This window comes from Bubalus kerabau, chromosome 4 (assembly GCF_029407905.1).
Source record: "Bubalus kerabau isolate K-KA32 ecotype Philippines breed swamp buffalo chromosome 4, PCC_UOA_SB_1v2, whole genome shotgun sequence".
NCBI classification, from domain to species: domain Eukaryota; kingdom Metazoa; phylum Chordata; class Mammalia; order Artiodactyla; family Bovidae; genus Bubalus; species Bubalus kerabau.
The window spans coordinates 14,440,140-14,467,240 of record NC_073627.1 but is presented as its reverse complement, the minus strand read 5'-3'; the positions used below and the strand labels follow the sequence as shown (position 1 = coordinate 14,467,240).

General features: G+C 52.5%; 2 protein-coding genes across 6 annotated transcripts in view; one reads left to right on the top strand and one right to left on the bottom strand.

The window, feature by feature from the left end:
- The window catches only part of B3GNTL1 (UDP-GlcNAc:betaGal beta-1,3-N-acetylglucosaminyltransferase like 1), a 104,816-nt gene extending 80,278 nt beyond the window's left edge, over positions 1–24,538 (top strand). For 2 of the 3 annotated variants that reach the window (XM_055575478.1, XM_055575476.1), the window contains 7 exons: positions 878–973; positions 6,879–7,003; positions 14,395–14,530; positions 14,635–14,703; positions 15,147–15,221; positions 22,507–22,611; positions 23,808–24,538. In XM_055575478.1, coding sequence (XP_055431453.1) covers positions 878–973; positions 6,879–7,003; positions 14,395–14,530; positions 14,635–14,703; positions 15,147–15,221; positions 22,507–22,587 — 582 coding nt within the window. In that variant the 3' untranslated portion in view covers positions 22,588–22,611; positions 23,808–24,538. The remainder of the gene's footprint in view (positions 1–877; positions 974–6,878; positions 7,004–14,394; positions 14,531–14,634; positions 14,704–15,146; positions 15,222–22,506; positions 22,612–23,807) is intronic. The other variant, XM_055575477.1, reaches the window with a different exon arrangement.
- A 293-nt stretch (positions 24,539–24,831) lies between these two features.
- Positions 24,832–27,101, bottom strand: part of TBCD (tubulin folding cofactor D) — a 146,200-nt gene continuing 143,930 nt past the window's right edge. For all 3 annotated transcript variants that reach the window (XM_055575473.1, XM_055575475.1, XM_055575474.1), the window contains one exon: positions 24,832–25,072. Coding sequence is in view for 1 of the 3 variants with exons in the window: in XM_055575474.1 (XP_055431449.1) it covers positions 25,058–25,072 (15 nt within the window). In the remaining 2 variants the exon portion in view is untranslated. The remainder of the gene's footprint in view (positions 25,073–27,101) is intronic.

Here is a 27,101-nt window from a genome sequence, read left to right as displayed (position 1 = left end):
CCATGTCAATCACCAAGCCCTAGTCACCGCAGCAGCCTCGCCCCTTCCCTGTGTCACCAACGAGAAAGTTCCACAAACAGGTTCCCCCAGCCACCTGTGGTCGGTGAGGCTCCTGAGTGAGCAGAAAGCTTGAGAGGCGGGGGCTAGGCAGGGAGTAGTCTCTGGTCGGTGTCTCAAAGCAAAAGTGCAGAAGACAGGCTTGCTCGGGGCTGAGCAAGCTTGGCAGGTGAGGGCTGCGTGGAAGGGGTGGGCTGTCCCAAGTGACTGACTGCTGCTGGATGTTCACAAACCATAACAAAGTACAGAAGAAACTTGTCCCAGGCACAGAGCATGGGGGTCTGTCCGTCCCATTCTGTTCCAGCTCAGCTTCTGGGCGTGACTCCCTGTCCCCCAGACGTGCTCACAGCCTCTCACTGTCCATGATTTGGCTGCAGGTCAGGCCTGACGTCAGGCAGGTTCTCACAGAGTCCATGGCACAAGTGCAGACTTTATAACCTAGTAGAAATAAAGAGCTCGGAGCCCCCAAGCCCAGCTACCCCCCAGTCAGGCAGACAAAGCCCCCCGTGGTGGACACACAGCTCCTCTCTGTCGTCGCTCTTCCTTTTAGGCATTCCTTTTCATTAGGGTGTAGGTGAAGCTCGATCAGGGAGTGATTAGAGCACAGCCCCGAGGAGCTGGGGGTGGGGATCCCCCTTGTCTGTCCGCCTGGGGAGCCGGACACCATTACTCTGCCTCTAAAGCCACTTGAGCCTTTGTACTGACAGGGAAGGGGCATGCACGGTTTATCACTTTCTGAGTGACTTTCTGGGAGATAACCCGAGGGGTTGTGCGACAACTGTTCTTCCCTGTTAATTGTGTCGATGCTAATTGTTTCCAGGTGTTTACCTCCAACGGCCCCACCGTGATCATGCCCACCTGGTTCTGCTCCCGAGCCTGGTTCGCCCACGTGGGCGCATTTGATGAGGGCGGGCGGGTAAGTGTGGCCCATGGATCCCTCCTCTGGGCATGCGGGGAGGGGCTTTGAGGGCCTTCCCGGCGCTCCCTGGGGCTGCGTGTGGGTGCTGGGCCTCCCCGGGAGCAGCGGGTTTCTGTGTGAAGACCGTGGGCGTCTCCTCTGGGCTCACACCCACGCAGCCACCTCATCCCGGTTTAAGGGCTGTTTGTGGGAAAACGCAGGACACGGGCAGTGCCGCCCTGCCACCCTGGGCGGCAGTGGGAGAGGGGTGCCCCTCGCTCCCCTGAGGGCGGCGGCCCCGGAGCACTGGGGCCCGAGCTGGCCTGGGCCTCCCCCGCAGGGCAGGACCCACACTGGCCTCTGGCTTAGAAACGGGGATGCAGACCCCGACCTGCTGTCCCTCCTCGACGGCCTTAGAGGGAACACTCCGACGGAACACTCGTCAGAAGGTAAACCAAGGTTGATTAGTTTGCTTTCCTTTCAGTTTCCTTAAATTGGCTCTGAGACGTGTGTTCTGTTCTCATGGTGGATGGAGCCTGTGGGCCAGACGTGTTAAAGCCCATCAGGCCAGAAGGTGGGGGTGACGCAGGCCCAGGCTAACCATCTGCCCCAGGACCTTGGCCCTCCGTCCAGCCCGCTCAGAGTCTTCTCTCCACTTTGGAGGGGACTGTCACCCACTGCCAGGGGCCCAGTGGATCCTTGGCTTGGGGCCCCCCTCCTCCCTGACCCCACCCAGCATTTCTCTGACCACCCCCCAGGGAGAGGCCAGCTCCTCAGCTGCCCCCTGTGCTGGACCCTGGCCAGACAGTCCCTCCCATAACTACCCAGACATGCCCTCCATGCTGGTCTCGCGTGTACAAACCAGGGGCCCAGCCCGCCTGTCCTCAGGACTGGCCAGACTGGGGAATGTCTGCACCTCAGCTCCACAGGCCCTCCCTGTCCTGGAGGGTCTCGTGAGCGCGTAGCCACACTCTGCCCAGGGACTCCCACCGGGGGCTGCAGGGGGCCAAGGCCAGAGAGATGGCAGAGTGTCCTCTCTGCCAACAGATTCTCCTTGAAATCAAGGCATGGGGGGAGCAAAGGGACACGCCATGAGTCTCCCCACCACTAAGCAGGTGCTGCAAAAGCTGCTCTCACTGGTGCTGAGTCCAAGCACCTGTTCTCATTCCTCTGTGGCAAGTGGCTCCAAGATGGTCATCAGGAGGCATTCCTTAAATTGCAGCCATGACCAGCTTCAGGACGGGAAGTGCGTCAGGCCTCTTAGCACAAGTTAATTCTTCCTGGAGAGAGAGCTGCGGAGGGAAAAGAAAGTCCATCCCTCTCTTTGTACAGGGCTCAGGGACCAAGGACCTGGGCTGGGATGGGGCCGTGGCTGCAGCAAGTGAGGGATGTGGCATGAGGAGGGGGTCACAGATGGCCGTGAAGCCCACCGCCAGGATGAGGACATGAGGTGTTTCCTGGTTCCTTCAGGCCCTCCCCCAAGAAAACAGGTTGAGCTGAAGAGTTCTTTGTGGAATGCATTTGAGGGAGCACCATGTGCTGGGGGCTGGTCCTCAGCTGCTTGTCCGGGTCCGGGAGGCTGCAGTTCTCACCCGGAAGGGAAGAGCAGGGAACTGGAGCCGCCGGGACAGTTGAGGTGCTAAAGGTCCCAGAGCAAGATGGCAGCGAGACTCGGGGATAAACGAGGACACAGTGGGCATGAGCTGAGCCCGCAAGGTGCTCAGGTTTTAAATCCGGAAGATGCACTCCCAGAGTGAGGTGGAGGGGAGAAGGAGAGTTGGAGGAGGGCGCGGGACGGCACCCAGCTTGAGGGGTCTGGATGTTCCCAGGAGGCAACTGTTTCAGGCCCTTAAACCAAAAAGAAAGTGACCAAAATGGTGTTTGTTGGTTCAGAACAGAGCTCTTCTGAGGGCGGGGATGGCCGGGAGGGGATTGTGGTTGCTCAGAAGAGCTGCTACCCGGCACAGCAGACACTTTTCAGAAGTGCCTTTGCACCCGTTGGAAAGATCCTCAGGTTTGGAGCGGCCGTGTGGCTTATGAGCTGCCACCCCCTCTCTGGAGGTGGGGGCCCCAGCCTCCTTTGCATTTTAGCCATTCTGACTGGAGTTGTGTGGTTTCCTGTTGTATTTTAATCTACATTTTCTAGATGACTTACAATATTGAGCAATTTTTCATGTGCGGATTGGCTGCTCCTATGTTTTATGAAGCATCCAGATTTTTTTGCCCGGTTTTGGGTGGAGCGTCTTATTTATTTGGCCAGGGAGGTCTCAGTTGCGGCACACAGGATCTTCCATCTTTGTCGAAGCATGTGGGATCTTTAGTTGCAGCACTCAGACTCTGTGGGATCTAGTTCCCTGAACAGGGATCGAACCCAGGTCCCCTGCATTGGAAGCCCGGAGTCTTAGTCACTTGGATTTGATGCAGGGGGCCTGGACCGCTGGAGAAATCCCTGTGGTGTCGTCTTGTTGAGGTGTTGGTATTCTGGGTCAGGTGCGTGCTCGTGGGTATTTCCTCCCATCCTTGGTCTCTGTGTTCTGGGATCTTCCCTCACTCCCACCTGTGCTCGCCCAGGTTCTGTCCCGAGGACGTCAGGGCAGCGAGGCTGGGGCGTCCACCTCTGTTTTGTGGGTTTCATCTCCCTGCCCCGGCGCCCCCCGCTCTGAGCCTGGGCCTCACAGGTACTGCAGAGGTTGGCCTCTCAGACACCCAAAGCCAGAAGCCAGCATCTTCTCTCGTGCCTTAGAAACCTCTCTCGGTATCAAAGAAGGTTTGTATTTTGTCATCTCTGTATCGAATGCCCTTAATTCCATATGCTCTTCTTAAACCTTTCCTGCTCAGCTTTTTGTGTTTGTTTTTGAAGGTATTCTGACTCCTACCTGTTGCTTGGATGGCAGTCAAGCCTATTCCCTCTCTCTCTCCTGATTTTGATGTGTGATTTCTGCTCACATCAGAAGGCGGGCCCACATGCTGAGTCCCCAGGTGCCTGTCCGAGTCCCTGGACTCAGCCTCACACGTCAGGCTTCCCCACGTCTGAAGGGCCATGGCGTTCCTTGTTCCTGCACATTTACACTGTGGTTTTGGACACACGAAGGAGGGATGGACTGCACAGAAAACCCTGGGCCACACCTTCCCTCCTGTCCTGAGGACACAGCTCTTCGTTGCCTCTCTTTGCCTGACACTCCTCAGACTCACCTGGAGGTAACAGGGGAATTCCCCTCTTGTTGTTAAAGACTCTTGGTTTCACTGGGTTCCGACGTGATCTGGTTCCGATGTGGGAACCAGGTCTGCTCTTATCTCTTTTTGGCTTATAGTTTTAAGTTTTAGCTGTCCGCTGTTGCTGTGGTTTTCTATTTCAGTATTCATTATACATTGGCTAGATTTTCTTTGTCTTCCATTTCAACAAGTCTCTCTTAAACCCTTTTTTATTATTTAATTTTCTTAATCTTCACTTTCTTGTTTATTTTCCTACATTTCTTCAGTGCCCCTTATTTTTATTCAGATCTGTTTTCCCTGGAGAACTTTCTAATTTCATCTTCATTTCTCACATAATTTTTGTCTTTTTCTTCTATTTCTATTTTGAGTTCAGTCAATCCTCTCTTATTTAAAAGGTTTATTGGGGTATAATTCGTATAATTCACCTGTTAAATGTGCAGTTCAGTGTATTTCAGCACATTCACGGGGATGTACAACCATCACCACCGTCTGATGTTACGAAAGAGCTTCATCTCCCAGAGAAGCCTACCTGTGGTCACGCCCCCAGCCCAGGCTAGTCCCCCCTCTCCTCTGTCTTTGCACGGGTCCAGCTCTGTTACGGAATTTCTGGTTCAAGATGGCCTGCCCCGTTCTCAAGCCTTGTGGAGGACGTGTGATTTCACTTGGAGAGTTGTTCACAGAATTTTTTTCTCCTTGATTTTTGGTGGTGGTGTTTTTGTTTGGGGTTCATGTCTGTTCACAGAAGTGTTTGTTTTCTGTTTCCCGTCACGCTGGCTTTGTGTAGCCTCTATTCACAGGACTCCTGCCCCAGGGTCGCCCCTTGTGTGACCCCAGGGAAGTACAGCAGCGTTGAGGGCAGGAAGGGGAGGAGAGTGTGTCTCCTGCTTCTCCTGTTTCATCCCACAGGGTCCTCATCCCCTTTCTCCACACCTCCGAGGGCACACGCCCTTCCACACCCCAAGAGCCCCCAAGGCAGGGGTGACTCCCCCAATCTTCTCAGGCCCCTGTCTCCATGGAGGACTGGGCCTCAGGACCTGGTTTTCTACCTCCTCTGGCCAAATCCTCAGTTGTCTCTTTGCCAGAAATAAGAAAACTCTGGGGTTGAGTTCCTACTGGTCATGAGCAGAGAGGACATCTTCTCTCCTTCCTAAATCTATAAAGCGCAGAGTTACAATGTGCTCTGGAAAGGTGCCTTTGAAAATGCAGAAAATTAGCAAAAGGAAAAATATACAAATCACCTGTGAGCCCATCACCACACATCTGCTCTGAACTTTTGTGTGGGGTCCTTTTGTCTTTCTTTAACCGTGGACGACTTTTAGCTGAGCTGCAAACATTTTTTCTTAATTTGGCTGCACTGGGTCTTCATTGCCGCTTGCTGGCTTTCTCCGGGTGCGGCTAGTGGGTGCTCCTCTCTAGTTGCAGTGTGCGTGCAGGCACGATTGTGAAAGCTGACTTTTAACATTTTGGTATAAATCCTTTCATGACTTGTGTGGTCTTTGTGAAAACACTTCAGTCACCACAGTGGTCCATCAAGTCACGGAATGACTCAGCAGCTGACGCTGGAAGTGAGGCTGTTCGCCGGCTCCTGAGTCGCTTTCCTGTGCAGCCTGCTGCCCCGTCAGTCTCCCGTGTGTTGAGACCCCCTGGCAGCGATTTCCTGGGCAGGGGTGGCTCTGTGTGGGGACCGATGCGGGGCTCAGTGTGGCAGCTCAGGAGTGAGCCCAGTGGGCTGCCCACACGGTGGCTCTCAGTCCTGAGCCAGGAGGTGGCAGAATTCATGGCCGGGTGATCACAGACCCCAGAGGCTGGGTGCATAGGGCCCAGTCCGGGGATACACTTGGGCCAAGAAGCTGGCCAAAAGTGGCCAGGAGTCCCCTCTCTCCCCAAGGGTAATGGCCACGGGGCTTTACCAGGGCGTCGAGACCTCAGAGGCCAGCCATGCCGCCTTCCCCTTGGGGTGGATGAGCTGGGTGAGCAAGAGTGGCTCTACCGGGAACAGTCAGCCCCACTGTGGTGCTGGCGCTGCCCTGACCTGAGCTTGGGCTGAAGAGGCAGAACAGGCTGGGGCCGGCGCACAGCAGCCTCTTCACTGTGGGGAAACCAGCCTCTGCCCGGAGCAGGGGTCCTGGCAGCTTGCCCGGCTGTCGCTGGGCTCTGCTCACCAGTCACGCCCTGGGTGACCTCCTGTCCAGACCCTCTGCTTTCTTGGTTTTCACCTTGAACTCAAGGAAGTGAAGGAGCTGCGATTGTTATCCCCGTCAGGACTGAGGCCCCCCAGCCCCAGACTGACCAGCAGGGCAGCTGCAGCCCCGCCAGCCAGCCCTGATCTGGGCCCTTCTCCAGAAGAGGGTGGGAGGCCTGGGTTCTCACAGGACAGGAGGACCCCGTGGGACCCTGCAGACCCTCGGAGCAGCGTGCCCGTCAACAGGGAGGGGGCAGTGGGGTCCGGGGTCCAGTTGGAGGCCGTAAGTGAGAGTGACTACGGGGCTTAGGTCTACTCCTTGGGCACCTTCTTGTCCCAGAGCCACCTCTTAAGGTCACGTTTGCCGAGCTCTGGCCATGAGCTGGGGGCAGCTGGATGTGTTCTTTTCCAGCTGAGGCCTCACCGGTCAGGCTGGGCTCAAGTGTGGGGGCCCCGGGCCGACCTCCATCTCCCGTTGCCTGAACCAAGGCTCTGTTCTGAGTGGACACATGTTTCTTCATCCTGCAGGGTGTCCCTGAGGACCTGCTGTTCTTCTACGAGCACCTGAGGAAGGGCGGCGGGGTCATCCGTGTGGACCAGAGCCTCCTCCTCTACCGCTACCACCCCGGCGCGGCCACACACTCCGTCCTCGAGTACGTGGTCCTGGGGTCCAGACCGGGCGGGGTGGGGGGGACCCAGTCAGGTCTCTGCCCCAAGGTGGGGACCTGGGAGTGTGGCTGACACCAGGGCCCACAGCCTCCCAGGAGGGAGGTTGTCCCCAGTCTGTGGACCAGCGTTTTCCTCAGGATCAAGGCTAAATGTCTGCTCTCACTTTTTATTATTTATTTCAGTTGCTTTGGGTCTTTGTTGCTGCACAGGCTATCTCTAGTTGCAGCGAGCAGGGCCTGCTCTCTAGTTGCTCCTCATTGTGGTGGCTTCCCTTATTGCAGAGCGCAGGCTCTGGGCGCTTGGACTTCAGTAGTTGTGGCTCAAGGTCTCTAGAGCATGAGCTCAGTAATTGTGATACGGGGCTTAGTTGCCCCATAGCACATGGGATTGTATTTTCTGGACTAAGGATCAAACCCGTGTCCCCTGCATTGGCAGGCAGATTCTTAACCACTGGACCGTGGCTCAGTGGGTAAAGAATCTGCCTGCAATGCAGGAGACACAGGAGACGTGGGTTCGATTCCCTGGGTCAGCAAGATCCCCTGCAGGGGGCATGGCAACCCACAGCAGTGTTCTTGCGTGAAAAATTCCATGGGCAGAGGAGCCTGGCAGGCTACAGTCCAAAGACTGGACACAACTGAGCAACTAGACACACACACAATTCACATGTGGATGTTGTCTGCGGGTCTTGTTCTCACTTGATTTGAGCTGAAAGGACTCAGAATGAGCCCAGCCCACCACTGATGTGATGACAGGTGGGCTGGGGGCGTCCTCTTCCTTCTCTGCCCACCAAGGGGAGGCCGGCTGGGGCAGAGGTTGGGTCATCCCCTACGTGGGCCATCGCAAAGGTTGGCCCCCTCCTTGTCATGGCTCATGGCCTCCCAGGTTCCAAAGCTGGAGATCGACTGCCAGGGGTAGGGCAGGGGAGGTGCCCAAAGTGCAGGCTGGGTGAAGACGAGGGAGCTGTGTGTTTTTCTTTCTTTAGTTTGAACTCTGTGCATGTGCACATGTATGTTTGTGCAGGTGTGTGCGAGTGTTTTGTTTCAAACCACCACAAGTGTGGAGACCCTCGGTGCTCCTGTGATGCTGCTTACTTGGGGAAAGAGAGGAGTGGAGCCCTGAAACAGGTCTGTGATCAGGGCATCTTCTGAGTGGAAAGAGCGTGATGCAAAGACATGCATTTGAGTTTCTGGACAGAGAGGAGACTCTCTTCTCCCCCAGAGGGTATGAGACTCGTTGGAAGGCATGGCCACTCAGCTGCTGTCCAGAGAGGTCTCCTGTCCACTGTCACAGCGGGCGTGATGCTGATTGGAGAATGTGTTGTGGGGGGATCGCAGATTGCAGTATTCATATTCATTTGGGAGATCCTTGAACTTTTGCATGGGCGCTATTCCTTACTGAAGCTTAGCTTCTTTGTTTTCCAGCTTTAAGCAAAAGAGCTTGATTTCTCTTGTCTTTTGATAGATCTGAATTTTGATATAGTAGCTCTAGTGAAGCGTCATAGGGAGTTTATTGTCATGAACTCGACTCAGTGTGAGTGCGATCTGCACGCATGGGGTGAAGGTCTGGGGGACATAAGAGTCCTAAGTGTGTATATCCCCAATCACAGAGTTTCAAAGTACACAGGCAAAAACTGGTAGAAATAAAGGGAGAAGTAGACAAACCCATAGTTACAGTTGAAAATTTTAATATTTGTATCTCAGTAATTGATAGAAGTTGGGAGGTCTGTGAGGATCAGAAGATTTGAGAACACTGTTAATTAGCCAACATTAGACATTTAAGGAACACTATAGAAAGAAAGCTAGAATCAAGATTGCTGGGAGAAATATCAATAACCTCAGATATGCAGATGACACCACCCTTATGGCAGAAACTGAAGAAGAACTAAAAAGCCTCTTGATGAAAGTGAAAGAGGAGAGTGAAAAAGTTGGTTTAAAGCTCACCATTCAGAAAATGAAGATCATGGCATCTGGTCCCATCACTTCATGGGAAATAGATGGGGAAACAGTGTCAGACTTTATATTTTTGGGCTCCAAAATCACTACAGATGGTGATTGCAGCCATGAAATTAAAAGACGCTTACTCCTTGGAAGGAAAGTTATGACCAACCTAGATAGCATATTCAAAAGCAGAGACATTATTTTGCCAACAAAGGTCCATCTAGTCAAGGCTATGGTTTTTCCAGTGGCCATGTATGGATGTGAGAATTGGACTGTGAAGAAAGCTGAGTGCCAAAGAATTGATGCTTTTGAACTGTGGTGTTGGAGAAGACTCTTGAGAGTCCCTTGGACTGCAAGGAGATCCAACCAGTCCATTCTGAAGGAGATCAGTCCTGGGTGTTCTTTGGAAGGAATGATGCTAAAGCTGAAACTCCAGTACTTTGGCCACCTCATGCAAAGAGTTGACTCACTGGAAAAGACTCTAATGCTGAGAGGGATTGGGGGCAGGAGGAGAAGGGGATGACAGAGGATGAGATGGCTGGATGGCATCACCGACTCGATGGACGTGAGTTTGAGTGAACTCCGGGAGTTGGTGATGGACAGGGAGGCCTGGCGTGCTGCAGTTCATGGGGTTGCAAAGAGTCGGACACGACTGAGCGGCTGAACTGATAGAAAGAAAGTGAAATTGCTCAGTCATGTCTGACTCTTTGTGACCCCATAGACTGTAGCCTGCCAGGCTCCTCTGTCCATGGGATTTTCCAGGCAAGAATACTGGAGTGGGTTGCCATTTCCTTTTCCAGGGGATCTTCCCGACCCCGAGATCAAACCCGGGTCTTCTGTATTGCAGGAAGACGCTTTACCATCTGAGCCACCAGGGAATCTACAAGGAACACTGAACTCCAGAATATACATACTTTTAAAGTACAAGATAGATATTACTTTGGGCCAATAAGCAAGTCTGAATACATTTCAAATGATTGAAATACTGGGTATGTTTTATAAATTAGAAATCATTAAGACATCTTGAATATCCAAAATATTTGGAAATTAAGCAACCAAGGGAAAAAAATCACAAGGATACTAGGGGGAAATTTTAACTAATGACAAAACAGTATGTAAAAGTTTGTGGGATTTAGCTAAAGTAGAGTTTACAGTAAAATTTTATGGCTTTAAAAGCTTATGTTATTAAAGAAAAAACTCAGCAATTATCTAAGTCTCCACGTTTAAAAGTTACAAAACTAACAGCAAAGTAAACTCAAATAGAAGAAAAGGAATAAAGAAGGTAAAATTGAAAATGGACTATCAATAGGAAAAAAATGAGTAAAACCAGGAATTGGTTTGAAATAAAATCAGTGCAACTGAAAAACCTCTCACAAGATTGATTTTTAAGAGAATACAGATTGCCAGTATACTGAGAATTAAAGAGAGGACATCGCTACAGATCCAAGAGATACTTAAAGTATAAATAATAATTAAAATTAGATTTGTAATTTTAAAACTTTTCATAAAGAAAAGCCAAGCCAGATGGCTTTACTGATATATCCTATCAAAAATGTAAGGGAGACTAATACTAACCTTACATGAATTCTTTTAGGAAATAGAAGAGGAGAAAGATCTATTGGGTGTTGGGAGGGAGGAGCTTCACACTTACTCCCTAAGACCAGCATGACTCTGAAGTTTAAAATGCTACAAGAATATTACAGGAAAATAAAATTACAGACCAATATCCCTTATGAGAATAGGTGCAAAAAATCATTCACAAAATATTGCCAAGTCAAATTCAGAAATATATATGAAAGGATAATACATCATGAATACAAGTCTGGTTTAACTCTCCAAAATCAGTATGATTTGCTACAGTAACAGAATAAAGGATAAAAATCACACACAGCCCAATAGATGCAGAAAAAACATTTAACAAAATTCAATATCCCTTTATGGTTTTTAAAAAAAATCTCAGCAAACTAGAAATAGAAGGAAACTTTCTCAGTCTGATAGTATCTACACAAACCTATAACTAACCTTATATTTAATAATTAAAGACAGAAAGCATTCCCTTCTAAGATCAGGAGGAAGCGATCTCCTGATTGTTCCTCTCACTACTTCTATTCAACATAGTAAGGCAAGTCAGTGCAGTAAGATCAGGAGGAGAAAAGATACAAATGATGCCGTCTTCCTTCCACTTCCTAATGCTTGTATCAATAGACGGCATGATTGTGTCTCATAGGAAATCAAAACCAATAATATAGTCAGTTTTCCAGGATACAAATTTATAGACTTGGAATAAAACAATTGAAAAAAAAATGCAGTTTAAAAAATGTACAGTGACATCAATGATAAAATATTTTTAAGTAAGTGTAACAAAGTATAGCTCTAGCTGCTAAAATCCATTCCAAAAAATGCTGAGGGAAATTAAAACCTATACGATAGATCGATGGAGAGAGATACCACGTTCATGGATTGGAAGATTCATTATTGGTTTTTTTTTACACTTTATTTTTGGCTGTGCTGGGTCTCGGTTGCTGCATGCAGGCTTTATCTAGCTGTGGCGGGTGGGGGCTGCTCTCTAGTCGCCATGCACAGGCTTCTCCTTGCAGAGCACGGGGTCTAGGACACGCAGGACTCAGGAGCTGCAGTCTGCACTGTCGAGAGCTCAGGCCCAGTAGCGGTGCACAGGCTTGGTTGCCCCGCGGCCTGTGGAATCTTCCCACACCAGGGGTTGAACCTGTGTCCCTGCCTCAGATCCTTAACCACTGAACCATGAGGGAAATCCCAAGACTCAGTATTGTTAACATCAGTTCTGCCCAAATTGATCTGTAGATTCAGTGCAATCCCTGTAAAAGTCCCAGCTGGCTTCTTTGTAGAAACCGATCATCTGATTTTAAAATTCACAAAAAAATCAGAGGACCCAGACTGGCCTAAATAATCTTGAAAAGAGCAAAATTTGAGGATCCATTGTGCCTGATTTTAAGACTCACTCTGAAGCTACACCAATCAGGAAAATGTATTAGTAGCATAAATGCAGAAATACCTATCAGTGAAGCAGAGCAGAGAGTCCAGAAATAGACTCACTACTGATTTTCAACAAAGTCTCCAAAGGCATTCAATGGAAAAAGAAAAATATTTTGAACAAATGGATATGCATATGGAAAAAAGAACTCACCCCCTTATTGAAGAATTAATTCTAGATGGCTTAGATGTAAAAATAGAAGCAGTTAAATGATAAAGCTTCTAGAAGAAAACATCAGGGAATATCTTCACAGCTTTGGGATAGGCAAACATTTGCTAGGACGCCGACTCTTCAGCCATTTAAAACTTGACGAATCGAACTTCAGAGTTAAAAACTTTTTGCTCCTAAAAAGACACCATTAGGGAAATAAGTAGACAAACCGCAGACTGGGAGAAAATACTCATAATTTATGTATCTCACGGAGGACAAGTATAGAGAATATGTTAAGAACCTCTACCACCAAAAAATAAAATCTAATAAAAATAAGCAAAATTCTTGAATGGACATGACACTTCACAAATAATATATAAATGGCCAATTAGCCCATGAAAAAGGTTTCATCACTATTATCAGAGAAATGAAAACTAACCTCTGCACACCCACTGGAAGGGTTAAAAGTAATGTCTGAAATTCCAAATCATGGGGAGAACGTGGACCACCAGACACACATTCATTGTTCTTGGGAGTGTAAACACGGTGCATCCTCTCTCGAAAGTTGTTAAACCTTATTTTATTTATTAATACCTGCCCCATGACCCAGCAATTCCATGTCTAGGTGTTTATCCATGAGAAATGAATGAATTGCTCAACATTTCTCTATTAGCAGCCAAGATCGGGAGCAACCCAGATGCCGGTCAGCAGGTGATCGATAAGCACCGCTATAACGGAGCACTGCTCAGCAGGAGAACAAACAACTGATACTTGCCAGACCAGGATTAATGTAAAAAAAAAAAAAATATATATATATATATATATGTATATGTATATGTATGTATATGATTAGTAAGAGAAACCGGATACAAAAGCACACATACTTTTGCAACAGGCAGAACTAGTCCACAGGGACAAAAACAAGACTGCTCTTCTCAGGGGACGGAGGTACCAGAAACTTTCTGGGGTGATGGAGGTGCCCCACCTCTTGATAGGGGTGGGGGTTACCTGGATACATGTTTGTCATAACCACCTGACTTGTATGTACACCTAAGCTCCTTGTTCTTATTCTATGTGGATCTCATTAAAAATTATCAAACTGTCTGGCAGGTATACCTCAGGGAAGTAACCACGTTCCCACCATCCATAAAATGGAGTTGGAAACACTGGGTGAATAAAATGCAAAGACAGTTTTTCTGGACACAAGTCTTCTGCAGAGCTGAGAAGTGCTTGGACACCTTAGATGCTCTGCAGGGCTAAGAAATGCCTGGGCCTCTGGGGTCTCTTCCACTGTCTCCTGAAGGTTCACGTGCGTGTGTCCTCATTTGAGCTGCTGTGAAGCAGGTGATGTGGAGGCGGGTCTGTGGCGACCCTGGTGGTGGCCGTGTGCCTGGGGGCAGCTATCCAGCCAGATGGCTCGTGCCACATACACCCTCCTCCTGTTCTCATGCGATAAGTCTTTTATGCCGGGACTCTTCTCTTTTCGCAGCGTGAGGCTTTGCCACCCACAGTGTAAAAGAGGTGATCTCATGTTAGTTTCTGTGTCGGATTAAAGTCTTTGAGCAGCAAAACCTCACAGAGCAGTGAGCGCTAATTACACCTTCAGGCTTGTCAATAATTGAATTCCTTCAAAGTCTTTCCCCAAAAGCCCTATGAGAGACTCCCTGAATCTTGTCCTTTACATTTTAAATTGAGAATGATCAACATTTATATCACTTAACAGTTTCATATGAAATACTTCCAACAGCCAGAGGCATGGAGGAATCGTCTTTAAGATGAAGTCACCCATTTCCCCAAATCTCCTGCATCTCCCAGGTTCCATTTCCTGGTGTCCCAAGCGGGAAGTTTATTTGCCACAGGACCCATTTCTTTATACTTTGACCACGTGTGATGTCCTCTAAACAGTATACTTTCTCTCTTTAAAAATGTGATATTGGTGGCACATTCTGCCTCATTGTTTCTGAAAGTGGCAGGTGCTGGACACCAGGGCAGCCAGGTCTCCCTTGGACTCCTGTGCCTGGTATCCCCCACATTTCCTGAGCACGTGGACATGAGCTGGGCATGTCTGAGGGTCCATGTGGAGCAAGGAACGTGACCTTGTCTTCCAGGCTCCTGGGTTCAGTCACTCAGCCAACAGCTGGAGCGCTGCCGCTCCCCCCAAGCCTCAACCCAGACCAGGGGGACTTGTGGGCGGGCTCTGGGTCGGGGAGGAAGGCCTGGGGCATCACAGGCCCTGCCCTCCTGGCTCACACCCCTCACCCACCCCTCACCCCGGCAGGACCACCATCTGGGACCACCGCGTCCGCTTTCTGGAAGAGCAGGCCCTGCCCCACTGGGCGACCTTCACCATCTGGAACGCCGGCCGGCAGGGCCGCCGGCTCTACCGCAGCCTGACGGCGGGCTCACAGCGCAAGGTGGGGGCCCGCCCCTGCACCACGCCCGCCCCGCCCCGCCCCAGCCCTGCCCGTCAGGCAGCACTGCCCCCGCTGCCCGAGGCTGTGTCCTGTGTCCTTCCCAGGTGGCTGCCTTCTGCGACGTGGACGAGAACAAGATCAGAAAGGGCTTCTACTGCTACGAGGGCTCTCAGGTGCGGGCCCCCCTACACCCCCGCCCGGGACTCACTCACACCACACCTGGCCCACCACTGGGTGCCATCCCAGGCCTTTTGAGTAGACACTACCCAGAACCTTCCTCCTGGGGAAAGGCCATCTGAGCCCAGACAGCTGCCAGGCTTGGAGAGGCAGCCCCCAGGCTCCCGGAGTCTCTAGGACCCCAGAGGGCCCCTGTGCCTGCCCCCCGCTGCCCCCAGCCCCACTGAAGATGCCATTCACAGGCCTGGGTCTGTCCACTGCCTGCCTCGGGAGTCCTGGGGCAGCTGTTGATGGCTGGGCTGGGGTTTTGGGGAGCAGGTCCAGTCCTGGGTCCGGCTGTGGCCCTGGTGCCCATCTGAGGGCGTCAAACTGTGAACAGGGCAGCTGTGGGGGAGCAGGGAGCAACACGGGGCAGCCCATGACCCTCCTCTCCTCTCAGGAAAGGCCCAAGCCCCGGATCCCAGTCCTGCACTTTCGAGCTGCACAGCCACCCTTTGTCATCTGCGTGAAGCTGGTGAGTAACAGCTCTCCTCCCACATGTGGCTAGGACAGCCCCAGGGTCAGGTAGCATGGCGTGTCCACCAGGAGGGCATGGGCTAGGATGGCAGGTGGCAACCGCTGCTCTGGGGGTGGGGGCAGGAGGGTGGCCTGCATGGGGCCGGGGACGGGAACAACAGGGCCACCTCCAGCCAGGCCCGGGGTGTCGGGGAGGCAGCGGTGCCCCATAAGCAGGCTGCATTTCCCACGAGGCTGCCCAGCTGCACCCATGTGGCCCTGCGTGCGTGCACCCACTGGGTGACCAGCGTCCTGGCGGTTTTCTCTATCACACTCTCACCTTTCCTATTTGCGGCCGCATGGGACAGGTGCTTGTTTCTCAGCTCCAGACTGGACACTGGGGTCCTGCAGGGAGGGTACGAGCTGGGTCCTTGAACTACCCTCTCCTCGTGGGGGTCTCATTCCTGGTGTGCGAGTTTGCATCATGAAGCCCGCTGGTGGGCTCTGGTGATGGCAACCTTCTCTTGGCTTTGGAGCCCTCAGCCAGCTGGCCTGCCCATCTCTTCTCCTTGGTTTCTGGGAGCCTGGCATCGAGGGGCGCTGGCCCTTGGTTGACTGGTGTTCAGCACATTTTCTCTGAACAAGACAAGTTGTGACTTGTCTTTTCACAGGTTATTCCCAGAAAAACTTACTTTTAACACAGTACATTTATCAGCTTTTCTCATGATGAACAGTTCTAGTGTCCCCCCATTTTGGAACTTCCTCCTTGTGGTCAGAAAGATAGTCACAGATGCAGGTGTAAAGTGTCCTTAACCCACCTGGACTGTGGGGCCAGTCCTGTGGGCTCGTGTAGGACGGGGCTGCCCCAAAGTGTCCCTGGGGGGGGGAGGGCAGTGGTGGGTGAGTGAGCAGGGCCCCGTGCTGTGCCCTGGGGACGTGGCACGGTGCACAGATGTGCACACAGGCGGCTGCTTCCAGCCTCTGAGGTTGGAACTTCAGTAACCAGGGTGCCAGGCCAGAGGCCTTCCTGGAGGCAGCAGCTTTTGCAGAAGGGAGGCAGTGTTCATTCAACAGTTAGGCAGCAGCAGCAGGGAAGCGGGCAGGACCCGCCTCTCACCCTCACCTCAAGTGCAGACACTCGCTGAGTCTTGGGCTCAGGGAGCCCATGGGCCCCACACACTTTCACAGCAAAGGTGGCCCGCTCCGCATGTAAGCAGTGGACAAGCCCATGGAGGGCACCGGAGAAAGGAGAGCCCTTCGCTGGTGACTGGTTTTAAGATCCCAGGCCTCCTCCTGTGCCTCCTCCTGCACTGCAGCGCACTCACAGCTTCTAAGTGCAGTTTACTGTGTGGTCCCGGGGTCCCCCAGACCGGCCAGGGCAGCCCACGCTGATGGGGAATGTTGCTTCCCTGAGGCTGTGCTCCCGCGGGGCTTGAGCTGACATGGGGGGCGTTGAAGCGTGTTGGTCAGACTGGGGGTCCCGTGCGGGGCTGGAGCACAGGCTGGGCATCCCTATTCTTCTCATCACTCAAAGCACCGCTGTGGTGAAGTCACCCAACTGTTGGGAGAGTGGGCGTGAGGACAGGCTGAGCCCAGGAGCCTGGCGCAGGGAGTGGCCTCAGAGCACCAGCTGGTCCCGTGTGGCCGGGCCCAGCCCTGGGCTCCAGCCCCACAGAAGCTGCGAGGCCGTAGAGGTGAGGTTCCTACTGCTGTCGGTGACTTTGCACCACGGGTGAGCTGAACACGCGGACCAGGACAGAGCTTCAGGGGCACAACAGGCTCTGTCAGTCTGAACACGGCCACGTGAACGTTCAGGTCTGATTTCCGTGGGGTGTGTTTTCAGTTCTCTCAGACACAGACCTGCGGTGGAATCGCTGGTCTTGGGGCAACTTACGCTCCACCCGTCACCCAGAGGTCCCAGTTTCTCACATCCTCACCCACCTCGTGACGTGGGTGTTCATCACAGTTGTCCTGGTGGGTGACATGGCTGTCATGGTGGTTTTGATTTGTGTCTGACAACTGAGGACTCAGAGCATCTTTTCATGGGCTTGTTAGACATTTCTCTGTCTCCTCTGGGGAACTAACTGTCTGTTCAAGTCCTTTGCCCATTTTCCGATCAAGTTGTCTTTTAATCGAGTCTTGAGAGTTCTCTATAGTTCTGGATTCAAGTCCCTGATCAGATGCTACAGCAAAAGTTTTTTCCTGCCCCGTGAGCTGTCTTTTCACTCTCTTAATGGTGTCCTTTGGTGCACAGAAGTGCTTAACTTTGACAAAGTCCATTTTATCAAATCTTAAAGAATGCTATTTATTTTTGGCTGGGTTCGGTCTTGCCTGTAGCCGGTGGATCTCTCGTGGTGGCACCTGGGCTCAACAGTTGCAGCAGGCAGGCTTAGTCGCCCCATGACCTTAGTTCCCCAACTAGGAACTGAACTCAGATCCCCTGCTTTGGAAGGCAATTTCTCAACCACTAGACCACCAGGGATGTCCCCATTTTATCTATTTTAAATTTGACTGCTCCTGTTTGGTGTCACAGCTAAGAAAACAGCACCCAATCTGGGGTCATGAAGATTTACCCGTGTGCTTTCTTCTAAGAGTTTTATGATTTCTGCCCCTTCATTTAGGTCTTGGACCCATTTTGAGTTGATGTTTGTGTGTGGGGTCAGCAGGGGCCAGTTTCATGCTTTTGCTGGTGGCCGTGCAGTGACGGTCCTGGGGCCAGGTGGCCAGATGGCTCCAGTCCCAACCTGTCACCCTGAGGTTTTCTTCAGACTGTTTGCCAGGTTGAACCTGTTATTAAACTAACGCTATACAGCAAGCTACAAACTTAGCCTCAAACAACACACATTTACTATTACCTCACGTTTCTGTGGGTCAGAGGCCCGGGCACCACAGGTGGGCCTCAGCTCCAGGTGAGAGCGGTGGAGCCTGCCGGGGACGCGCTCTCGTCGGGAGGCTCACGTGCGGCAGGTTTGCTTCCAGACTCGTGGCCACTGGCAGCAGTCAGAGCTCAAGGATGTTGGCCAAGGGCCTCAGTGCTTTGCTGGCTGTTTGCCACCCGCCCCCACTCCCCCCATGACGGCAGCTTGTTCTGTGAAAGCCAACAAGGGGCTGGGTCTGTAGCAAGATGCCCGTCACAGTCATGCATGACCTAATCATGGAGTGTGTCTACCAGAAGCAGGGGCTCCACGGGGTGCGGGTGCTGGGTCAGGGGCATGGCCATCTGGGGCCTGACACAGGGACGGACTCGCTGCTCCTGTGGCCCTCACCCACCTGGTCCTGGGTTTCCTGGTTTGAAAGCAGTTTCCTGAGAGACCAAGATAAGCGATGTACCAAGTTGCCAGGGACACTGGATGAATGATGATGGGGTTGCAAGGAGCAGTTGTAACGTGAAAACTTAAAACTATACACAGACAATACCTAACTTTTCAAAGAAGATGGGTTCTCTTAAGGGTCTACTTCTCAGGGACCCAAAATAGCCAGGAAGCAGACACCCCACCCATGCAAACCCTCCCTGGGGAGCAGACGTTGGGTGGGGAGGGAGCACCGTTCCCGTCCCGCCACCTGCTCTGTGCCTTTGGAGGGTCCAGAGGCAGAAACACAAACACAGACGTGTAAGTGATTTTTATTTTTGGACACACCACACCACATGGTGTGCAGGCTCTTCCTCAACCAGGGATCAACCCCTTACCCCCTGCACTGCGTGTGTGTGTGTGTGTGTGTGTGTGTGTTTTAAACCAACATCAGCATGTTGTACATACTTATTCTGTATTTTGCTTTTTCACCTAATGGTATATCTTGGAGTTAATTCCACATAAACCCCCTGGCGCCACCTAACCCTGTTGTGCTCGCCTTCACCATGAAGGGAGCTTTCTTTCCAGCACATTCGGCCAAAGCATTGAGCCCCAACTGCTGTCCTGAGCCCCAACTCCCCCAACCTGCGATCAAGGCAGATTCTAGCCTTGTTTCTTCATTGTTTCCTAAAAAAATTAAAAGCTTAAAAAAAAAAAAAAAAAAAAACTACCCAAACACCACTATCTCACCCCAAATTTCCAGATATCCCATCAGTGTTGAAATCTGCCCTGTAGGTGTGTTTTACCTTTTCATGCTTGTGTGCTGGAATGCAGACCCGAGGTAACCTCTGTCTCCCTCGCTTTCTTGCGACCTGTTTGTTGCCGAAACTGGCTTGTGGGGTAACGTGTTTCTAGGGGCTCAGGTCCAGGGTTCCTTGTGCCGGCAGGAACGCCTCCTTCACTGCTGGCTAGAGGAGCTTCTGAGGGAATCACGTCCCTTGTCCTAAAAATATCTGCATCCCACTCAATTATACAGATGTTTCATACATTTATTAATCCAGATATTATCTATTATTATCTTACAGAAAATGTACAGAATGTAGCACCCTGCAGACCTTTTTGGCCAACCCAATACTTACTGATGTAGCTTTAGGCCATTTTTACTCTTTGCTGTTAGAAATAACGCTACATATCTTTATATATGCATAATTTTGCTCAAGTGGCTACACGCTTGGCAGAAATGTTTGAAAGGTGCTGGTCAACGAGCATGCCCGCCATCAGCCATGAGACCAGCCATTCCATCCCTGGAGGCTGAGCCAGTTTACACCCCCACCAGTGACCCTTCTCCAGTGGGACCTGACGTCCTGTCTTTGCAAGCTGCTGGTGAGAAACAGTAAGTTTATGGTTCCAACCGGCAATGTCACATTGTGGGTAAGGAGGGCGTCTCTTCACACATTCGTAATCATCTTTATTTCCCTTTGGTACATTATCCTTTGCATTGGCCTGTTTCTCTGATGGTCTCAGTATTTTTCTTTATATAGCAACAAAAACCAACCACTGTCTGTGAAGAGCTGCAGATTCTTCTGTGCCGTTTGACTAAATTTGTATCTTTCGCCACTTGGAAATTTTTTATTCAGGTATAGTCAAAATAATTTTTCAAGACTTTTAGATGTTTTATTCATTCTAAGACAATCATTCCTCATTATGAAACTTTATAAAAACATTAAATCTGGTCCTCAGACTCCAGTATTTTCCTTATATCTTCGATACAACTGGAATTTATTTTGCTATAAAGACTTTCTCTTTCCATGAGGATCCTCAGTTGTCCCCACGTGGTTTGGTGAGACGCCCATGTCCTTGCCTGTGGGGAAGTGCCATCTGTGTGTGTGAGGTATGAATGTGTATGTGGAGCTCCTTCTGGAGTCCTGGCCTTTTTCTACTGATCTGTCTGCTTCGCATCATTACTGACTGTAGCTTTATAATGTTCACCACCGAGTGCAGCTCGTCTTCCTTCATTATTCTTTTTAGAACTTTTCTCGCATTTCTTCTATTTACTCTTCAAGGCTGTGCCAGGTCTTAGCTGCGGCATGTGGGATCTGTTCCCTGACCAAGGATTGAACCCAGGACACCTGCATTGGGAGTGTACAGTCTTAGCCACCAAACCATCAGGGAAGTCCCTCTCACATTTTCCTTTGATAAACTTTATTGTGAACTTTTCACACCTTCAGGAAATGGCCAAAGTGTGGCCTATCAGCTGCATCTGTAAATGTAGTTTTACCAGAACAGAGGCAACAAAGGCATAAATACGAACCACCTGCCCTTGAAGAAAACTGTGGCATTCGTTCCAGAACCTGCCGCACAGTTTAACAGATGACGAGCCATCCCCCAGCACTGCCCGGTTCTGTGGTTCATACTTTCTCAGCTAGTCCTTCCAGGCGGAGTGCGTGGTCCTGGCTTGTGTGATGGAGTCGGCTGTGTCCTCTGGGGTCCGGCCTCCTCCACATCAAGCTAGAGGCCAGCTGTTCTCTTCTTGGTGTTGTGGGATCCAGCCATGAGCGTCACACCAGAGCTTCGTGTGGAGGGTCCTGACTGCTGTCCTCGGCTTGTGGGGTGGCCACGTCTTCTGCTTTGCTAGACAAGGCCTAGGGAGTGGCCAGGCCAGGGGACACGCCTGGAGGCAGGAGGGTTCCGAGGCCCCACAGCTAGACGGTGGGGTTCGTTTCTGTCTGATCATTGGCAAGGCTGAGATCTTTCCCACATCAGGTGTGTGGATTTCCTCCCCTGACATTTCTGATCAGCTTGTCTACGGGATTGTGTGTTTCATGACCTATAGAAGTCCCCTGTACCCTCTGGGTTCTCGTCCTTGGTTTTGTCTGACCTTTCTGTTGTCTTAAGGAGGTCTGTCCACTCATGGAAGCATCTAACTTGAACAGTTTTGTGAAGTCAGTCCCCTCCCCAGGTTAGGGACAGGCCTGCCTGCCCAGGGGCCCCTCTATCAACCCAGGTCTGTGACCGGGCTGGCCCTGAACCCACATGTGTTTCCTTTGAAAATTGGAGATAATGGGAGGAGAACAGGGGGGCTGAGACCAGGCAGCAAGTAGGGAACAGAATGTGGAAATTCCAGTTGTTTTCCAGGTAGAATGGTTTCCATTCAAATACTTCTAGCAAAACTTACGTAATAGCAGTAGCTGTAGAAATGGCCAAGGACAAGGGGGAGCCTCCATGTGGGGTCCCAGGAGAGGTGACACGCAATGGGAGGAACGTGGTGGTCAGGTCACCCCTCCCACGTCCGGCTAGAGACGCCTGCCCTGCTGGTTATGGAGGCAGGAGGGAACCTGGCAGGTGGCGCTGGGACGAAGGACAGGCACCTGCAAGCGTTTCCCCATACCCGCTGTGGCCCACACAGGAGGGCTGGGGATCCATGGGGTGGCCACCAGGCAGGCTTGGCCGAACATTTTTGGACCAGCGAGTCCCGTGCCAGAAAGGTCCCAGGGCGCCAGCAGGGTCCCAGGGCAGACGTGGGCGGAGCCTGCCTCCTGCAGGGCCCCGGCTTGTCACAGCCATGGGGACAGGCCTGGGGTGGGGGGTAGGAAGGGCTCTGCCTGCAGCTGGTTGTGGAGTCACAGGCTCCGTCCCTGGGCCGCCTCCCACCTGTGGCCCCTGCAGAGGGCGTGGGGCAGGGGGACATCAGAGAGACCCCAGGATCAAGTCAGGAGCGGGGAAGCTGGGTCTGCCCTGGACCCAGGCATGAGTGAAAGGGACTGCCCACGTGAGCCTCACCGGAGTCCCCGGGGTGGGTCAGCCACCACCTGCAGCGGGGGGCCAAAGGCAGGGTGGGTGGAGGCCCCTCAGAGGACCCCCTGCCCCCCATCTCCCTGGTGACCAGTGAGACACAGTGGCCAGCGGATTCCCTTCAGGCCCCTCCATCCTCAGCCATGGAACAGGAGTTCATAGGGAGCACCTTGGGGTCCCCGGCACAGGCTGGACAGAGCTGACCTGTTGCTCCTTCCACAGGACCTTACGGGGGGCGCGTTTGAGGACAACCTGAGGTCGCTGAACCTGCAGGAGGGCCGGGACTTCCTTCACTTCAGCTGACAGACCCGTGGCAGCTGCTCCCAGGTATGTACGAGGCCCCCAGCAGCTGCAGCCCAGGGCTGAGGGCCAGCAGGGAAGGAGGGCCCCACATGCATGTGGCGGGTGGTGCCCAGATGCCCCACAAACCCCACTCACCAAGAGGGTGCTCAGTGTTTTGACCAGGCGTGTTTTATGTGTGGTCTGCGCCCCACCATGTATTTCTGATGTGTCCACACATGTGTACAAACAGACTAAGACCTGGAACAGCTCCTCTGCTTAGGGCAGGGGCTTGGTTGCCCACCACGCCCTCCTCAGCATCCCTCATGTCAGTGGCACCAGCAGCCTGTACTGGTCACTCCCAGCTCCCCATGGCCACGAACCCCAACGCCCCACTTCGTTCCCAGCTCTGCCCTCTGTGTGGTCCGGGTGGACGCGCAGCTCTGTGTGGGGTCAGTCTACGTTAGAGACGTGGGGCTGGACGAGGCCCCACAGGGGACAGAGGCTGTGCGCTGACGCTTGTCCGGTGGGGAGTCAGCCCCTCTCTGAGTGTGGCGGAGACCTGGGTCGGGGAGGGAGAGGCCCGCAGTGCCTGGCAGGGGCGCGCCTCTTTCTCTGGTTGGTCCTGTGTTGGAAGTGTGACCATAATTGGGGAAGGTGGCAGTTCTGACCATGTCCTGGCCCCCGGGAGCCCGCAGCTACAGCAGTCCTGAGTTGAGAAATGGCCGGGCACTGCCCATTTCTCCATTTGGTCTCTTGGTCTCGGGAGCCCAGTGGCTCTCCCCTGAAGGTGATGCTGGTGCCACTGGGCTTGTCTCCTTGATCCAAGAAGAAATCGTCGACGTGTTGAATCGTTAGTGTCATTGATGCCGGAGTGAGTGATGACTCCCAGGGATGGAGGCCCTGCCCTAACAGTTCACATGAACGAGGCAGTAACTCCTGGCTCTGAGGAGGGTCAAGGGGGCTTGAACAATCAGGAGTGGCCGCATTGTGAAGCCACGTCTGGGTCGGAATTCCCAGCCTTGGTGATTAAAGCACTGTGGTCCACGTGCAGAGGGTCTCGGAAGACCCTTCACAAAATACAAAGGTGTCAGTCAGAGGCAGGAGAACTGGTGTTCTGGCCACAGAGCTCTAAAACCTAAAACCGCATGTATTCACACTGCTGCTACTGTTGTCAAAATTCTACGTGCTTTTGAAAATCCACACAGTAGCTGTTATTCTTGTTACGTGGTCACTGTTTTCAGGAATCTGCCTGAAGGTGTTTTTGTCATCACAACTGGGAGGGGCTCCCGCCGGCATCTAGGTTGTGGCTAAACGTTCTGCGATACACAGGACAGTCCCCACAGCAGCTACTTGCCCTCAGGTGGCAGCAGTGAAGACTGGAAACCAGCTGTGCACCAAGGTCTGCGTGCCCACAGGGCCCTGTTTGTTCCTGCCGCGCGGGCTGAGTCCACATGGCCCCACGCGTCCCATGAGAGGCAGTCTGTCCTGTGGCTTGGGTGCAGCGGCACCATCGTGGCTCTACAGCTGTGCCTCACGTGTTCTCACCTGTCCGTCCACATCTCTGCTGCATCCAGACCTCACCCCGGGAGGCGCCGACCCCCCGGCCACACAAGTGCCCAGGTGGGGAACCTTGACGCGCGCTGGCCTCTGGACAGGCCTGCGTGGAGAGAAGCAGCCTGTCTGCTTCACAAACCCCGAGTGAGTGTGTGCCCCACTCTGGACAAATGGGAAAAAGGTGCAGACCGTGTGGTTCTTCCACTTCCTGGAGGTCACACGCGGCACAGCTATGAAGCTGCTGACCACACCGTTTCAGTCCAGGGTCTGAGCTACCATCACAAGTCCCGTGTGTGGATGAAACTGGTCCCCGCAGCATTCAAAACAGTGTCAGCTCTGACTGAACAAAACCACAGGAAGGCAGAACTAGCGATGGCCGTGTGCACGGGATGCCAGAACAGGGTGAGGGGAGACACTGTCACACAACCCCTCAAAAGGGCCTGGGGCAGGCGCCCTCTCCGCCCTGTGATCTGACGTTAAGTGTGAGTCTCCTAGAGCCTGTCAGTGGGTAAGACCAAACCCAGCAAGGCCACAGCGGCCGTGGTGACGGGACAGCTGGGGGCTGCAGCCGGTCTCCCCAGGCCTGTGCTCCCGGGCACCCCTCCCTGTGGGTCTCAGCAGGGGTGGGTGGGGAGGGACCTTACACGCCTCTCTGGTTCCAGCTCCCTGACCAGACATCCCTGCTGGCACCAATGGCAGACACAGGCGGGGAGCTGCTCAGCAGGGAATTTTATTAAACGTGGGTTGGGGATGAGGACGGAAGCACCGACAGGCCAGGGGGCTCGGGCTCGGACGCAGGACGCATGTGAGGAGACACCACCTCCAGGTAACAGACGCCAGGTCCCTCGCACACACCAGCCAGGCTGTCGTCCGTCTGCATCTTCTCTGTCAACCGTGCCTGGGCTCCTCCTCCCGGCCAGGCAGGCGCGAGTTCGCCTCAGCGGACAGCAGGCTGCGGGGGACACGGGACAAGGCCAGCCAGTCAGTGCTGTCTCCCCAGCCGCCCCTGCACCCCATTTCTTGCGAAAACTGCATCTGTGCCACTTCCCCGAACATGCTGGGAGCCCCCCGGCCGACACCACCTCTGCACAGAGAGCGGGTATGGAGGGTGACTGTCCTGTCCCCACCGCTTCACCCATCTTTACAACATTTTCCTAATAATGTTGAAAGCGCGTTTCCTTAGGAAGCTGGTGGTGTGCTTGGCCATCACATGAGGAGACAGAATCAACACTCATCTGGCCACCCTGTCACCAACAGCATCACCTGGGGACCGACTGGTGCTGCCCCTGCCTCACATCTGAGGGGGGTCCTGCAGGGCCCCCAGAGAAGGCAAGGGCCGTACCCTTGTATGGCAGGTGGGGGTGGGGGAGACTTCACCTCAGGAATAACTCTGCCACAGAGAGGAGAAATGGAGAGTTAAGAGCACAGTGAACTGAAGGACAATGAAGGGAGAAGTGGCCGAATGGAAGGCACGCCTGGGCCCTGGGCAGCGAGGGCACCACAGCTGAGCCGCGGTGCCGCAGTTCTGAGTGCAGTACATCAGGAAGGAGCGCCGCCGACGAGCAGCCCCTAACAGAACAGCAGGAAAGCTGCAGGAAGTTAACAGAAGGGGAAGTGAGATGGTAAAAACGTCATTAACCACTGCCAACGATGACAAGAAAGGAAAGAAATGACTGAAAAGAAATTGGCAAACCAACCCAATAAAGCCAAAATCACACATTAAATGCAAGTGGAGAAAACACTCAAGCTACCAACAATGGTTAAACTGGATTAAAAGGAGATAAGACCTATCTACTGTTTATAAGAACATACAGAAATTGGAAGTGAAATAACGAAAAGAGATACACTACATAAACACTAAACAAAAACTCCGCTGTGGTGCTCGACATCACACCAAGGAGACTTAAGGCACGAGGTATCATCATAGATAAATGAGAATGTTCCCACCGATGTCAATCCGCCAGGAAGACGCCACAGGCTTTAAAAGCTACAGGCACCTGTAGGGAGTGAAAGCGGCTCAGTCGTGTCTGACTTTGCCAACCCTGCTGACTGTGTAGCCCGCCAGGCTTCTCTGTCCACGGGATTCTCCAGGCAAGAATACTGGAGTTACGGGTAGACTATCCCTTCTCCAGGGGATCTTAACAACCCAGGAATCAAACCAGAGTCTCCTGCATTGCACATGGATTCTTTACCAGCTGAGCTACAGGGAACACAGCTTCAAATGCATCACAGAAGTTGAGAAAACTGAAAAGAGAAACTGAGATTTTTCTCAATAATCAACAAAATGGCAACAAAGTACAGTCATACACAGACTGAAAACCAGTCACCTTTCTCAGCCCCCACCCCAAAGCTGGGAAACAGAAAAGATCTAGAAGACAAACTTAAACGGTGACTGACAAACAGCTGGTGGCTGAGCGTGGCCGGGCACAAGGATGAGAAGCCCTGGCAGCCTCTCCAAGGAGCTCACACTCCTGCGTGGTTCCCCTGCGGACCAGGGCCAGGAGCAACTCGGCTTCGAACCTGCTGCTGCAGCAAATTCCTCACACTCCGGTTATCTCACGCCTGTTCCCCTAAAAGGCTGGCCCTCGACAAAAACATTGGAGAAGGCAATGGCACCCCACTCCAGCACCCTTGCCTGGAAAATCCCATGGGTGGAGGAGCCTGGTGGGCTGCAGTCCATGGGGTCGCTAAGAGTCGGACACGACTGAGTGACTTCACTTTCACTTTTCACTTTCATGCATTGGAGAAGGAAATGGCAACCCACTCCAGTGTTCTTGCCTGGAGATTCCCAGGGACGGGGAAGCCTGGTGGGCTGCCGTCTCTGGGGTCGCACAGAGTCGGACACGACTGAAGCGACTTAGCAGCAGCAGCAACAAAAACATACAAAATACAGAAAGGCGAGAGAAAGCAGTCTGAAGAGACAGTGCACATGTGAGAAGCAGACTCAGAAATGGCAGAGGTACTGCAACTATCAGACCAGG